The 16,862-nt window shown below is 43.7% G+C and overlaps 1 protein-coding gene across 2 annotated transcripts in view; it reads right to left on the bottom strand.

Annotated features, from left to right (window-relative positions):
* Nucleotides 1-16,259, bottom strand: part of Erich2 (glutamate rich 2) — a 34,054-nt gene extending 17,795 nt beyond the window's left edge. Inside the window, exons 1-7 of one of the 2 annotated variants that reach the window (XM_032903462.1) lie at nt 15,523-15,982; nt 15,386-15,431; nt 12,125-12,181; nt 4,888-4,923; nt 3,752-3,782; nt 3,204-3,252; nt 2,958-2,994 (exon numbers count right to left, since the gene is read on the bottom strand). In XM_032903462.1, coding sequence (XP_032759353.1) covers nt 2,958-2,994; nt 3,204-3,252; nt 3,752-3,782; nt 4,888-4,923; nt 12,125-12,181; nt 15,386-15,431; nt 15,523-15,982 — 716 coding nt within the window. Of the gene's footprint in view, nt 1-2,957; nt 2,995-3,203; nt 3,253-3,751; nt 3,783-4,887; nt 4,924-12,124; nt 12,182-15,385; nt 15,432-15,522 lie in introns of both variants that reach the window. The other variant, XM_032903461.1, reaches the window with a different exon arrangement.
* Between the last annotated feature and the right edge of the window lie 603 nt (nt 16,260-16,862).

The raw sequence follows: 16,862 nt of genomic DNA, 5'->3' as shown, positions 1-16,862 counted from the left end.
GTTGTCAATTTGACAGGGTCTAGATCACTTAGGAGACAATGCTCTGGGCTTACTTAGGAAAGTTTCTCGATTGAGATACCTAAAGTGAAAGAAGCTATTAATGAGCAACACCGTTCTGTGGGTGGGACCTCGGCTTAATGCTGAGTACTGCGTCCATCTCCCACGCCCAGAGTGTGACTCGCCACCTTGTACTCCTGCCACCATGCCTCCTTCCCAGCCACAATGTGGTGTATTCTATGACCCGAAACAAACCTCCTCACTGAAGTTGCTTCTGTCAGGCATTTAGTCACAGCAACGAGAGGTGCGACTGGGCATATTGACAGCTGGGTATACTGACACAACAGTCACTCATTTCTGTCGATGGCCTGTTAACTTCCATTAGTACTGGAAGAATCACAAGCCATAAAAAGCTACTCGCTTTAACAGGATGTGGTAGCTCATGCCTTTAATCCCAGCACTTGGGAGGCAGAAGCCTGAACATTAGTCCTGGACAGTGTATCTCTTTTGGAGTGTGCTTTCAACGGTGTGATAACAGGATACATAGAAGTACGTGTAGGTAGATGGATATACTTCATACAGGATTTTTTTTCTGGTGGACTATAACTTGAAACAAATGTAAATCCTCTGACATTGATCTGTTACTTAATACTTTCTCTTTGATGCATACTGGTGTGTGTGTGTGTGTGTGTGTGTGTGTGTGTGTGAGTGTGAGAGAGAGAGAGAGAGAGAGAGAGAGAGAGAGAGAGAGAGAGAGAGAGAGTTGGTAAAGGCAGTTGCTGCCAAGCCTGGTGAATTGAGTTTGAGCCCCAAGGCCTCAATGACAGAAGGAAAACATCAACTACTGGAAGCTGTCTCCTGACCTTCACATATGTGACTCATGCCTAATACAAGTTCTTTTTTTTCTCTCTTTCTTTCTTTCTTTCTTTCTCTCTTTCTTTCTTTCTTTCTTTTGACAGAGTTTCTCTATGTAGCCCTGGCTATCCTGGAACCAGCTCTGTAGACCAGACTGGCCTTGAACTCAAGAGATTTGACTATCTCTGTGTCCCAAGTACTCTCCCAAGTAAAGGTGGGTGTCAACAATGCCTGGCTACAAGGGTTTTTTTTTTTTAAGTATTCTATTTATATGATGTATAAAGTTTGCAGCAAACGTGAAGATGAGGAGGGGGGACCCTCCAGGATGTACCAGAAACCTGGGAGGTGGGAGACTCTCAGGACTTAAAGGGAGGAACCTTAGATGAAATGCCCTACAGTGGGGAGAGGGAACTTGTAGAGTCCACATCCAATAGAAAGACAGGGCACCAAGTAGAGGGATGGGGTTGCCATGCACAGCCAAAAACTCTGACCCAGAATTGTTCCTGTTTAAAAGAACTGCAGGGACAAAAATGGAGAAGAGACTGAGGGAAAGGAGGTCCAGTGACTGCCCAAAGTGGGATCCTTCTCAAGGGGAGGCTCCAAGACCTGACACTATTACTGATGCTATAGTGTACTTACAGACAGGAGCCTAGCATGGCTGCCCTCCGAGGGGCCCAACAAGCAGCTGACTGAGACTTACACCCAACCCGTGGACTGAAGTGGGGACCCCTGTGGTTGAACTGGGTAAAAGCTGGAGGAAGTTGAGGAGGAAGGCGACCCCATGGGAAGGCCAGCAGTCTCAACTAACCTGGACCCCTGAGATAGTGCAGATACTAAGCCACCAACCGGGCAGCATACACCATCTGATACGAGGTCCCGGACACATTTACAACAGAGGACTGCCTGGTCTGGCCTCAGTGAGAGAAAAGATACCTAACCCTGAAGAGGGAGTGGGGAGGCCTGGCGGGGTGGGGTAGGGTGATTAGGAGCATCCCCTTGGAGACAGGGACAGGGGAGGGGGGGAATGGTATGAAGGTGGACCAGGAGAGGGATAATGACTGGACTGTAAAAAAAGATTAAACATAATTTTAAAAAGTAAAGATGAATATATTTAGCTATTACAGTGTGGAAATTAATATATATATTTCATAGAGTAGAATTTTTCTCAGCCAATAGTATTCAAAATGATCCAGGATGGCATGATAGATAATGTATCTTGAGCTCCCAAGAGCTATAATCATACGCACACAGACATGCACGCTGCATGCACATGCATGCATGCACACACACACACACACACACGCGCGCGCGCGCGCACTCGCATGGCCAGGCCTGGCACTGGCACCTTTCCTTTTCTCATTTGATGTGTATATGTGCATGTGCCTGTGCACAATATGTGTGGAATGCCCAAAAAGACCAGAAGAGGGCACTGTATTCCCTGAGACTGGTGTTAGGTCATGGTGAGCCACCATGTATCAAACTTGGTCCTCAGGAAGGGGTGCTTCACTGCTAAGCCATATCTCCAGCCCTAGGAATTTGTTCTAAGGTCAATATTAAAACTAATCTTTCATAGAAAAAAAAATCCTATTTCCCCTCCCAAAAGGAAGGAGACCACTGTATTGTAAAGGACTTTAAGCAAGCACTGAAATTGATGCTATCAGTGGAGCTAATAACTCATTGTTAGGATTCTATTGATCTACACTGCGATTTTCAAATACCAGCCTCTTCGACTATTCGAGGTGATTGTTTTTCTTTATGTAGGACTATGACGCATGTTAAATGAGCTGGAATACTAGTTTTACAGTAAGTGTTCACTTACAGAGATGTTCTAAAGAAGGAAGCAGCATCAGAGGGAAACGGGAAAGAGGAGAGGAAATTAAGCAAATAAAAGGCAGAGTAGCCAGAGCGCTATGTTTAAGCACTGGAGGCAGAAGCGAGCCTCACACCTATTCCACTGTTCCACAGTTTCATTTTCACCTTAGACATCCCTCTATTCTAACAACAGAAGCCACCCACGCATGGCTGCCTTGGCAGGTTTAATTAGGTGATACGTGGTTTGCGTTATCTACTTCTAATTACTTAAAAGGCCAAAGACGTTTTCTTACTGTGGCTTTTCTTTATTGGAGCCGCTCATCAGTTTCTCTGAAAGAGAAAAAAAATACTTAATATTTTTTCAACAGTGCTATACCTGACATAAAATTTTAATTGAGAAATAGCTAAGTTTTTTTTAAAGATCGAAACACAGAACGGAACTGTTTAGTTATACAACGACATCCAACCATTCCAATAACCTTAATTAATATTCAGAACAGGATCGTGGTCAAACACAGTCTAAGTAATAAGTCACTTACCCTTTGGATCACACAGTAGCAACCTGCCATTCTGTCTGCTTTTGGGTGCCTAAAACAGAAGTAGGAATAAAAACTACAATTATTATTTTAGTTTGAAGGATTTTGAAAACATATTTCTATGCGCATATGTACTAAAGCCAACTGTTTCTAAACCTTATAAACGGATGGTAAATCTGACCAAAGCATTCTAAAAACAACCACAACAGCAAGAACGAAACCTCCAGCAATGCAGTTTTTATTTCCTTTCTTTTGAGACAAGGCTTCTTTATGCCCTCATGGCTGGCCTTGGTCCTACTATGTAGCCGTGGGTGACCCTGAACTTATTTATTTATTTATTGTTTTTTGCTTTGCCCTCCCAAGTGTTAGGACTGAGGTGGAGAAACGGCTTAACCAGGACAAGGGTAGGCTCATAAGCCAGAGTGACCAAGGACACGGATGACAGGCACGTGCAACAGTGCCAGTCTGTCCAGGCTGGGTGGACACCAGGGCTTCCTGTGTGCATGCTAGGCAGGCACTGTACCAACTGAATCTGCCCCCAGCTCCTTTACCTTTACAACTTCGGTCTTGTCTAGGTAGTTGCTGAAAAACAAACAAGGAATCTTTACTTCATAAACGTCTCAACACCGGTACAGATGTAAATGAAACAGAGCACAGTACTAGGAGCAGGCTGTCAAGCATGGGCTAAGAAGCCATATTATAAAACCTAGAGCAGTGGTTCCCAACCCCCAACCTGGGGGCGTGACCCTGTTGGGGGGGGCCGTCAAACGATCCTTTCACAGGGTCACAGATGTCCATCAGAAAATACAGATATTTAGATTATGATTCTTAACAGTAACAAAGTTACAGTTGCGAAGTAGCAACAGAAATGATTTTATGGTTGGGGGTCACCAGCACACGAGGGTTTCAGCATTAGGAAGGTTCAGAACCGCTGCTCTAGAGAAACCAACTTTCTTCTCTCTCACCTTGAGGTCCACCTAAATAGAGCTGCAGGGACGATTCTGCATGGGACAGTGGTAATGTCTTGAACGATCCACTAGCTCTGCTATCTCCTCACTTCATTATCTTGGACTCTAGGTCTAGACTAAAATACAATCCACAGCAGGCCCTAGGAAACCCTTTCCCCTGAGCTGACTCTGGAAATCACAGATACACGTCTCTCTCAGCTTCAACAAACTGAATGATAAACGCCACTGTCCAGTTTGCTGGTGCCATCAAAGATAACTTTTAGAGAAAACTGGGGCCAGCGGAAGGTGGCAGCTTCCACATTTAGGATATGGGGTTTATTCAAGGATTATTTAAATGTATACATGTACAAATCGATCTTTTATTTAATCCAATGAGGCGTTCTCCAAGTCTTTGTTGCTTTCTAGGCTCTCCAGTTATGGGACTGACTTCCCTCACAATGGAGTCCGCTATATATCCGGATAAGTCATTTAGTTGTTTTTTTTTTTTTTTTAAAACAATTCACTTGTCCCTCCACTTGGCTCCACGGCCCAGGGCAGAGAGGATTGTTTCTGAGATAGGGTCTTACTTTGTAACTCTGTCTGACCTAGAACTCACTACACAGAGCAAACTGGGTTTGAACTCACAAAGATTCACCTGCCTCCCAAGGGCTGGGATTACAGATGTGTACCATCATGCCCAGGCCTCAAACCAGACTTATAAAATGGTTGTTACTACATACCTGGGAATTTCAGGAATACAAAACTCAGGGACAAGACTGTGAACAACAAAGCAGAGAGGCGTTACTTGGTACACTCCCTTTTCAAATGGCTCTCGTTGACAATGGTTCTAAAGCTTTGTCTTAACTCGGCCCCCAAGAGCTGTGCTTCCAGACACTGAGGGTCCCTGTCCCCAGCTGGCTTTGACTGGTAATAAAGAATTGCCGTGGGTTGGGAATTTAGCTCAGTGGTAGAGCGCTTGCCTAGGAAGCGCAAGGCCCTGGGTTCGGTCCCCAGCTCCGAAAAAAAGAACCGGGGAGAGGGGGTGGGGGGGAAGAATTGCTGTGCAGCCAATGGCTGGGCAAGGAGATGGGGTGGGACTTTCAGACTACACAGGCAAGGGACTGAGGGAGAGAGGAGAATCCCCATGACTCAGAAGCAGAGAGATCAGATTTAAAAGCTGCAAGAGAGAAATCATCCAGCAATGTAGGTGTAAAGGGAAAGCAGCCCCATGGGAGGGCTGTCCAGAAGGTAACAGGGCAGCAAAGATAAAATATAGATTTAGGGGGCTGGAGAGATGGCTCAGTGGTTAAGAGCACCGACTGCTCTTTCAGAGGTCCTGAGTTCAAATCCCAGCAACCACATGGTGGTTCACAACCATCTGTAATGGTATCTGATGCCCTCTTCTGGTGTGTCTGAGGACAGCTACAGTGTACTTATATATAGTAAATAAATAAATCTTTAATATATATATATATATATATATATATATATATATATATATATTTAGAAGGTATTAACTCAGGAATACAGGAGGAGAGTGTGTGCTAGCCACGGGGAGGTTTGGAACTGCACAGACATTGAGCTAGTCAAGGCATATCAAAATTAGCTAGTGTGTGTATGTCTGTCTGTCTGTCTGTCTTTCATTCTTGAATCCAGAGCTCTTGGGCTGGTGCAGAGGAACCATGCACACCCCACGGGGATCCTAAAGTAGATTAACTATTCACCGCTACAGTCTCTCTCACACAGACTCTCTGTCTTGAGCAAAGCAGAGACTTTCACCCAGGGCTTTGCATTCTGGGAACTCTGACCAAGACAGACATGAAATAGGTTATTGACTTGACTCTCCATTGTGGAGCTGATGGAGAGCTATCAGAATATGAGTATCAGAATAACAAGGATCTTTGGAGGGAAACCAGTTGTGGAAAACTCTAGGCAAACAGTAGGATAAATGCAAATATTTTTCTCTGGTTCTCTAGGTCAGGATGAGACAGTGCGACAATGAAATAAAGAGGCTCCATGGATTGCTGTAGTCTTGTGGACACACTGTGTACATTCTGGTAAGATAGGCAGAGCCTTAGAGCCCTCCCCTCCTCTCCAGCTTCAGATCTGCATGGACTTTGACCCTTATTTGGACCACACTATCAGACATAGCATTCTCTTCCCATTTCGGGAGAAATGGAACAGCCAGAGCTCAGATCTTGATGGAGACCCAGACTGTCTTCAGTCCGGCCTTTACCATTTCAAGGAAATGTCTGTCCACCGGCCCTGTCTCATCCTAACACTGAGCTCCTTACAAGTCTGTAATACTCAGGAGCCTGAGCTCTTGGTAAGAGGCTGGATTCAAAGCTGATTCTCCACTACTTGGGTGAGTTGGGAAAGTGACTTCATTTCTTTAAGCTTCAGCTCTTTCACTTCAAAAATGGGGATTTTCAATGGGGCTGACTTAGCTGGATAAATACTATGTGGGGTGAACTATATGAAGGGTTTAGTGCAGAGACTGGCACATAGAATGGACAGCTACAAAACAAACAAAAAACCTTCACACACACACAAGACCAACAAACAAGCAAATACACACATGGGGCTAGAGAGATGGCTCAGGAGTTAAGAGCACTGATTGTTTTTCCCAAGGTCCTGAGTTCAATTCCCAGCAACCACATGGTGGCTCACAACCATCTACAATGAGATCTGGTGTCCTCTTCTGGCACGCAGGCAAAATGCTGTGTAAATAGTAAATACATCTTTAAAAACAAACAAAATATGTCCTTTGTGATAAGATTGTTTGGGGAAGCAAAATACAAGCCGTGATTGTGACAAGCAGACTAGCTGAGTGGTGGTGGCCTGAGCCTTTAATCCCAGCAGAGAGTCAGAGGCTGGTGGAACTCTGAGATTGTGGCCAGGCTGGTCTACAGAGTGAATTCCAGAACAGCCAGGTCTACATAGAGAAACCCTGTCTCAAAAAGACAAAACAACAAAAAGATGCAGACTAACTTTGAAGATTTTTTAATTAACTTACAAAGCCCCCTCAGCCCTGGAGTACTGATACATGTTAACCCAGACCACGGCTTCAGGAGAATGCTTTAATGCTGAACATGGAAGCCCTGAGCACCCTCTGGATTCTGGAATAAGGGTTGAGCTTATTCACGTCTGTCAACAGCTCCTTTGGCAATGGGAATAATTATGACTGTTTCCAATTCACATGTAACATTCAACATCTATTTAAAACAAAAATTTGGGCTGGTCTGTAGTTTAGGGGAAGAGTGTACTATGTAGTTAGTATGTGCAAGGTGCTGGGTTTCATCCTCAGCACGAAAACGGAAATGAAAACCTTCAAGTCTGTGCTAAGTTGGGGAGGCACAAGGATGAGGATTTCCTGCCCTTGAGAGCTAGCATCTCAAGGCAGAAACAGGTTCCTCCTGTCCAGGCTTCAGAGTGCTCTACCCAGGCTTCTGAGAGGCTTCAGTGCAATTTTTCTGTACTGTTCAATTTGAGATGACAGTGAAGACTGGATCAATCAGTCTCTTTGAGCACACGGACAAGAGGCGATGTGCAAGAGGAGGCTGCACATCGCTTCGAGGCCTTTTGGCTAAGGGCAAGTGAAGAGGAGGCTGCATGCAGTGGAGGCACGAGTGGGGGCGGAGGAAGAGCATTAGTGAGCTGTGCCTAAACCACGCTCTGGGGCCACAATCCAGACACAGCACCTCTGTTTCCTGCCTTCCTTCCATAGCCGTATTTTCTACAAGAATCTATGAACAATGTACTATATAATCTGTCCCCAGATTTTTGGAAAGATCTAGCTGCCCAACTACAAAGGTCATGGTGCTGTTCCCGAGCAGACCCACTGTGCTGGCTGGTTTTACGTCAGCTGGACATGAGCTAGAGTCATCTGAGGGGAGGGAACAACTGAGAAAATGCTTCCATAAGATCTGGCTGTAGGCAAGCATGTTGAGTATTTTCTTAATTAGTGATTGATGGGGAGGGTCCAGGACATTGTGGTTGGTGCCAGCTTTGAACTGGTGGTCCTGGGTGTTTCAAGAAAGCAGGGTTAGCAAGCCATGAGGAGCAAGCCAGTAAGCAGCACCCTTCCATGGCCTCTGCATCAGCTCTTATCTCCAGGTTCCTGCCCCATTTGAGTTCCGGCTCTAACTAACCTCAGGGAAGGACTGTGATATGAAAGTGTAACAGACCCTTTTCCTCCCCAAATTGCTTTGGTCACTGTCTTAGAGTTCTACTGCTACGAACAGACACTATGACCAAGGCAACTCTTGTAAGGACAACATTCAATTGGGGGCTAGCTTACAGGTAAAGAGGTTTAGTCCATTATCATCAAGGTGGGAGCATGGCAGAGTCTAGGCAGGCATGGTGCAAAAGTAACTAAGAGTTCTACATTTTCATCTGAAGGCTGCTAGCAGAACACTGGCTTCCAGGCAGCTAGGATGAGGGTCTTAAAGCCCACACCCACGATGACACACCTACTCCAGCAAGGCCACACCTACTCCAACAGGGCCACACTTAATAGTGCCACCCTCTGGGCCAAGCATATTCAAACCACAACAGTCAAGGTGTTTCATCACAGCAATACTAACTCTAACTGGGACACTCACTGTGGTAATTCATAAGCTAACAGTGACAGGCCTAGTCATGTGTCTGTGACCCAAGTTTAATTTGTCACAGTCTTTTCCATAGGCTTTCCAAGTAGGACTGTCATAAAGTTAGGATCATGTGAGTCTAGAACTCCAGGATGCAAAATAAGGAAAGGAAGAAAGGTTGGTCAAGGGGGATGAGGAAGAGAATGAGAGAGAGCAGAAGCGAGAGAGAGAATAAACACAAATATAAGAGGCATACACATACATCTCTAATGCTATCTGAGTTCCTGATCCACTCAATCTCTTTCCCTACTATGGGTTAGACAGCTAATTTCTCATTTTATACCTGAAACAAATCTGAGTTATGGGGATTTTGTTTTTGTTATTTGAAACCAAAAGAAACCTTGACTGCCAAGGTTTTTTTTTTTTCCTTTTGGTATCCTGTGATAAGAGCTTTGATAATAGAAGTAGCATAGCCTCTGAGCATGTCAAGTCAGAAGTGTTCAATCTACCTGCCAACTTTGAATACATGGAAAGAATCCCAGCCACAAGCTTGTAACATTTAAGGTTGGATCCTTCCCCATAGGATGCCCCTGAGCCAAGCTTCACTGTGAAGGTGACATTTATCCAAATTGGGACCACAGTCAGGTAGTAATAGCAATTGTCCAGTTCAGAGCTGGAGAGTGTCTGCTGAAGAAGTTAGAAAGGTTTGTGGGAATCAAACAGTAGTGTCAATAGTTGCCAGATTGCTAAGGAGTTAGGGTTGTAACTATTGCACAGTGCAAACCAAATTCAAGGCTTTGAAGAAGAATGGAAGATTAAATTGATCACAGAAATTTGGTGGAGGGTAAATTTGAGAGAGAACAGAGTCAAGAAGACCAGATAAGAGTTCAGAGAAGTTGCTGGCCTGTTGGTGATTCACTGCCTAAGTCTGTGAACAGAAGTGAACATGGCTACATCATCCATGTAGAACGAGAGAAGCTCAAGGATAGAATCATGGTTCATAATATCCAGGAAGCAGATAAGAAGACATACCAATATGCACACCCCCACTGTGGAGACATGGCTAGAGAATCCAGGAAGGATCTTGAGAAAGGAAACTGGTTCTTAGCCCAGCACAGTGTCAAAATACCTATAAGTGCAGGGGGGCCGAGGCAGGAGGGCTACAAATACCAGGCCAGCCTGGGCTATACAGCCAAGTTTAAGGCTAGCCTGGACAACTTCGCATCTGTCTGAAACACAAATGTTCGGTGGTAGGTCATTTGCCTAGCATTTGCAAGATCCTGTGTTCATTCAGTATGAGAGAGGAAGAGAAACAGAGAGAAATTGTTTCTTAGTTATAAACGTGTATCCTACATCAGCTTAAAAGCATCGTGTCATCAGGTACTGCCTAGACTGGACTCCAGCACCACCAAACGAACAAACAAGCTCCCTTGCTGGTTAGGTATGGGGTGTGTGCCAACAATCCCAGTAGGCGGAGGCAGGAGTATGTTGACCATGAGTGCCAGGCCAACCTGTGCTAAATATTTACACTAAAGGAGGAGGAGGAGGGAGGAGGAGGAAGAGGAAGAGAAGAAAGACAAATTAAAAGAAAAATGGAGGTCTAGAGGTCTTCCATATGAGCTCATCATAGTTTCATTCACTTATTCTTTCTTTGTCTTCTTACTAGATGGAGTTTCGTAGAAGGGACTTCATGTATCTGCCTATTTCTAGGGTCTACTGCACTCCATACCACATGATCTGATGCCCAGTAAACATTTTCTGAATGAGTAGAACTGGAAAGAAACAGAGAACACAACATATAAACTGGAGTTTAGCTGTTCAACATGGCAGCCACTAGCCTCATGGAGGACTTGAACACCCCATTTAGAAGTCTAGATTTAGAAGACAATAGTACCCAAAACTGAGGTAAGATTATCTCACATACACACACCCTTAGGTATAAGCCACTAACAGCAGCCAGTGGGGTCACTCAGGCTGCAAAGTCCAAACAGGCTTTTACCAAATGAGTTGTTAACACTGAAGATTCAGATTCTCAAACAGTCTCATTTAGGTTTCTCTTCTAATAATGGAAGACATGACATTTTTCTTCATTGTATTTATGGAACTATTCTACTCTTTATTCTCTTTGTTTTCATAAGCAACCTTATGCTCTAACTGGCAGAGAACGGATGAAATGACAGATGGGTGTATATGTTCTGTCCTGGAAACTGTGGTGAAGTGCGGTGGCGGGCAGAGCACAACCCAGGCACATTTTACCGTACAGCCCCAAATGCATATAAAATGATCATCCATCACTATTGTGGTTTGCTCTGCTGCTGGGTACTGTAATGCGAAGTGCAGGCTCGAGACCCGGTTGCCCCACAGACAAGAAAGTCTGCATGTAGACCAAGAGACACTGTGTGATCTTGCCCATTAAGTTATTTCCGATTGGTGAATAAAGATGCCTACAGCTTATAGCTGGGCAGAAGAGGCATAGGTGGTGCTTGATGTTCCCAGCCTGGGGCTTAGGGGAGTCCACGAAGAGAAGGAGGAGGAGGAAGAGGAAGAGGAGGAGGGGGAGGAGTGGGGAGGAGGAGGAAGAAGAGGAGGAAGAGGAGGAAGAGGAGGAGGAGGAAGAAGAGGAGGAGGAAGACACCATGGGTTAAGAGTCAAAAAGCAAACAAAACAAAACAAAACAAAAAACAAAAACATGGCCCTGAGAGCTGGCCAATTGGAGTTAAGAGCAGCCCAGATAAAATATAGTAAGTAATAACCTGGATTTATTAATAAAAAAGTGTATTTTAATAACATAGAGGGGCGATATCTGCCCAGCTCTACAATAAGCTCTAAGGCTTATTATAAATATAAAGGCTGGATATGTGCTCTGTTTGAAAACTGAATGGTTAAAAGTGGGATAAAAACCCCAAGTTAAAATTAAAAATACAGCATATTGGTGCCCAATATGGGGCAAAAACTCACTTTAAAATTTTTAAATTTCAGATCAAATGAAAAGCACAAGCTGTCCCTTTAAGACTATGGAGACCTAGTTTCTTAACAAAGTTGTTTTTTTTTTCCCCCAAGCCATGCAGGGTTCAGAACTAGGGCTAACATCCATCCTGATTTGGTATACATGATTCTGGGGTTTGCACCCTAGACAGACACAATGCCAACATGCAAAGTCCTAAACCAAACCAACACGCCAAGCAACAGGCTCAAACTCCAGCCTGGGGTCTTCCCTGACGCTACTCTATGCTGCCTTGGAGAGGCAACTTAACCGCACAGGTGCTAGAAGACCCTGGTATGCAACGAAGCTGGCAAAATCCTGCTGCTCAGAGAACAAAAAGCAAGGCTGCATGCCTCCCACGATTAAAAAAATTATAAAAATAAATAAATTAAGATGTTATGCTACCTTAAGCAACTGGTTTCCTTCAACGTGGCCTCTAGGGGAATACTGGGACTTCTTGTCCTAGCACATGACACATATATGATGGCTTGAAAATACGCTCATTCAGTAATAGAAGGGAATTTAAATAAAGTTAAATAAAAGAATATTAATCTCTACAAAGAGAAAGGGGGTATATTTATTCACAGAGATATTACTCTCCAAAGGGAGAAAGAAATAAAAATTAAAATGTTTTCAAGTATACATAGATAAATAAACAAATCCAGGCCTTTGATCTCAATACTTAGAGGACAAAGGCAAGGGCAGATAGGTTTCTTATGAGTTCGAGGACAAACAGTGGTGGCACATGCCTTTAATCTCAACACTTGGGAGACAGAGACAGGCAGATCTCTGAATTCAAGACCTGTCTGATCTGGAGAGTAAACTTTAGGACCCTCCCCCCCCCCAAAAAAAAACAAAAACAAAAACACCACAAAAAAACATACAAAACTATTTTATGGTCATAATCTTACATTAATAAAAAATTAAGGTTATATTTTGTTACATTAATACAAAATTTTATATATTAATACAGGTTTAAGGTTTTCATTGATATAAATCTTTGTATATTAATACAAAATTTAAGATTAATTTTGTTACTCTTGGATAAACATTATGCCTATAAAACTCATATAAAAATACAAGGCTTGATCCCAATCCCTTTAATAACTACTGTTACAAATTGTTTAAAATAATTAAGTAATACGAGTTAACAGTCAGTCAAACTCATAGTCATATTAGGTACTACTTTAAATTATCACAAAAAATACATCCTGGGTTATACATATAATAAATAGCTAAAATCAAACGGTGTTTATTTATTCAAGTATGCTATAAATAGATAAATGATCTTCAAAAATGTCAAAGATCCACAAATTATAACATTTAAAATCATCCCATTATTAAAAAAAAAATCTTTTGACTATGAGACACATTTGCTACTAACAGTAACCCCATTTCACTTCAATAAAGATACTAAGCATCAATAATTACAAAGAAAGTTGCTTCCATTGTGGCAGGCTAACCACTAGATAGAGAAAAAAAAAAAAGCCCTAACTTTATCTGTAGACAAAATGCTGTCTGAAAAGGACAGATAGATTCAAAACAATCAACTCCTAAGCTCTGCCAAACAAGGTAAGCTAGTCCTTCATAATTCCTGCTTCACTTAAAGTCTGTCAGATGTTCTGGGCCAGAAGGCTAGAGACAGATGCACCAATGTTGTAAGAGATATCAGAGACTCCCCAAGTGATAAGCTATCTGTCATTTCTATAATTTTTAAAAACTTCATTCCTGCACTTCCTACATACTCAAATAATATTTATTCCTTCTCAAATCTATGATGTGGTTAAAGACTACAAATCTCTTGGTTTGAAATAAACAAATGTTCTAGGTCTAAAATATGTTTTTAAAATGATATGAGTCAAAATAATAATGTATATACATTACATATGTATATACATATACAATAATGAGTAAAATAATGTATATACAAATTTCTAACTCACTAAAATAAGATAAATGATGAAGAAACTTTATCTAAATTGCCAAACATAATGGACTGGATGTTGTAAATATATATGAGACTTTATAATTTTCATAATTATTATAATTATATTCAATTCATATTTTTTAAAAAGCCTTTTTAATGAGACAAAAAAATTGTTGAGGTTTGGTCTGTTGATATGTATTGTAATGTTAAGTGTGGGTCCCCAAGACTTAGTTGCCCCAGAGACAAGAGAGTCTGCACGTAGATCTAAGTGACACCATGTGACCTTACCCCCAAGAATAAAGATGTCTACAGCCTATAGCGGGACAGAAGACACATAGGTGGTGCTTGATGTTCCCAGCCTCGGGGCTGAGGGAGGCTATGAAGAGAAGGTAAGGGAGGAAGGAGGAGGAAGACACCATGGGTTAAGTGTCAAAAAGCACAGCCTGAGGGCTGGCCAATTGGAGTAAAGAGCAGCCCAGATAAAACATAGTAAATAATAACAGGGTTATTAATCAAAAATAAGTTTTAATAACATAGAGGGTAGATTTCTGTCCAGCTGCAGTGCTTATTAAGGCTTATTATAAATATAAAAAGGCTGTGTGTGTGTGTGTGTGTGTGTGTGTGTGTGTGTGTGTTCTCTGAAAACTAAATGGTTAAAAAGGCGGGATTAAAAATCCCAGATTAAAATTGAAAATTTCTACCACACATCACTTATACCCAGAAGTACTTAAAATATAAACTGTGTCTTTCCTCCTTGACAGGATGGTAGCTTGCTGGAGGCAGCCTGTGTTCAAATTTCGACAGACCTTGTAATTTTGAGTCAATCCCTTACCCCCTGACTCCTGTTCAGGGGAACATACAACAGAGCTTAACTGGGAATACAGGTAAACGCCTCAACTCCTCCTTATGTTGTCAGTACCCATCGCTTGGCCTTGAAAGGAGAGTCGTGAACCATGTACTCGGAAACGAAACCAGTTCTACTTGGACACGGAAGCAGGGGGCACAGCTAAAGTACACAGCTTTACTGCCATGCATGGGTGAGAGAATGGAACTGTGGAGAGGGTGCAGTGGGAATCCCTAGAGTTTGGGGATTGAGCTCTGGAAACTCAACAGAGATTTTTTCTGCTGAGGTGCTTTGCTTTCTGGAGATCAAAACAAACCCCCAAACCCTAGTAACAGACAAGTGTTTGTATTTGGGAGCCAAGTATTTGACTTTGGTTGTTAGGAGAATGAAACAACGTAGTTTTTTGTTTTGTTTTGTTTTGTTTTTCCTTTTTTTCCAGATCTCCTTTTAAAAAGCAACGTTCTTGGGATAAGAACAAACTTGCTTCAGCAAGTAAGTCACCTTACAGTACCGGTGCCACCGTGATACTTAATATTTAAATGCTATTGGTGTGTGGTGCAGAGTGGTTCAAGGAGTCAAAAGTCAAAATCTTGATTTTTGGATATTTCAAGTCATCCGGATTGGATTTAGGGGCAGTTTGTAGTGCGAACTTTTCTCCTGGGAGATCCAGGAGGGCCAAAGTTCACAGTGCCAAATGAGTTACAGATAGAGGGCAAGCCTAGGTATATGCTCATCTCTATAAACCATTAAGTTGTTTGCAAAAGTAAGTAAAAGAATCGTGAGCAACGGGGGCGGAGCTGGAGGCCCTAGGATGGAAGGGAAGTTTCTCATTTTGCGATAGGGTGAGATAACCCTACACAGGCAGACTTTCCCTCCTCTCAACCTAGCATCCTACCTTCTCTGCCGGTGCTTCGACAGCCGTGGGGTTCCAGAGGCCCAACCTGGAGTGGTAGATAAAATTTCAGGATTAGGTGCTGTTCGAAGGTGCAGGTTGGGACCCGCCACTTCTGGGGGTGCGGGGAAGTTACTCACGGTCATTACTGCGCTGCTTACCCTCTGGCCGCCCAGCCAAGGAGTTTCGGCGAAGGCCAGACCAGGAAGGCCAGCCCCGCTCCGCACTTGAGCTGGGTTCCGAGCCGCGAGCCTGGGACGCCGAGTCGCCATGGAGACAGGACGGGCTGCAGCAGGAGGCCCGGGAACCACGGGAGCTGCCCAGCGACTGGACCACCCGACGCAGCGGCGGGGCGAGCGGGGCGGAGCGCGGCTGGCCCGGGGCGGGGCGAAGAGCGCGGGGCGGGGGCGGGGCGGGAGCCGTTCCAGCTGCAGGAACCACGTGAAGGGCGGCGCGGGCGGCGCGGGCCCAGCGCCCCGAGGTACTGGGGGTTACGCTGCGGGGCAAGTTGGGGGCACACACCCTGGGGCAGGCTTGACCACGTACCCTGGTTACTTTGAGAAAGGCTGGAGACAGGGAGACTGGAAAGTCGGTGTCCATACCTGATCCTGACTCTAGGTGGCGGAGGGAAAGGGGCGAGGTGGCTTCATTGGGGGTTACAACTTGTGGAAGAAAAGATGCCTTGAGTTGGGAGGGATGGGTGCCTCTGGATATGAATGAACAAAAATCCCCTGCACCTGAGATCGCCCGGAGAAGATTATGGGTTTCCTGGGGATCTCGACATCAGTTCTCCTAGGGATCCGGTTCAGATGTTTAGAACCAGGCTCGCCTTTCCCACCCAGCCCCGGGCCAAGTCTGGGTTCCCTTTTGCGCCGCCCGGGCTGCTACTGAGGCACCTCAGCCAGTTGGAGGTCTTATGCTTCACTGCTTCGGTCACAAAAGAGGGTGGGAGGACACTGTTAGAAAATTTCAATAGTCTCTCAAGCTTATCTTCTAGGGGGGGAATGGGTAACCTCTCTTCTTGGACACAGAGAACTTGTTGCTAGGCAACAAGTTTTGAAGGGGACACGTTTGTTGGAATCAAACCTGGATTCGAATTTCAGATAGTGGCCAGAATATAAGATAAATAATAACTATCTTTAAGGGTCCTCTGGGGACATGCATTTTACATGATGGTGAAAATATATACGTTTTAATGTATAGAAACAGACTTAATTACGACATTATTATAAAAATAGAACCAGCCAAATCACTATGAACCAAGATACAGAAAGTTTGCATTATTATACTTTTTAAAGCTAGAATGCAAGTTTACGGAACTCAATGAAATCATTGACAAATGCAGGCCTTGTTTGATAAGGACCCAGCAAGCCCGGACTTCTGCTATTGCAGGGACCGGAACACTATACATATCAGATGTCTTAAGTTTTACCCAAGTTCTTTCTCCGTAAAAGGCAGAGGGAAAGTGTAATCTTAATCA

Source organism: Rattus rattus, chromosome 5 (assembly GCF_011064425.1).
Source record: "Rattus rattus isolate New Zealand chromosome 5, Rrattus_CSIRO_v1, whole genome shotgun sequence".
In the NCBI taxonomy this organism is placed as follows: domain Eukaryota; kingdom Metazoa; phylum Chordata; class Mammalia; order Rodentia; family Muridae; genus Rattus; species Rattus rattus.
Note: the sequence above shows the minus strand (reverse complement) of the source record. Positions and strands in the feature narration are given on the sequence as shown.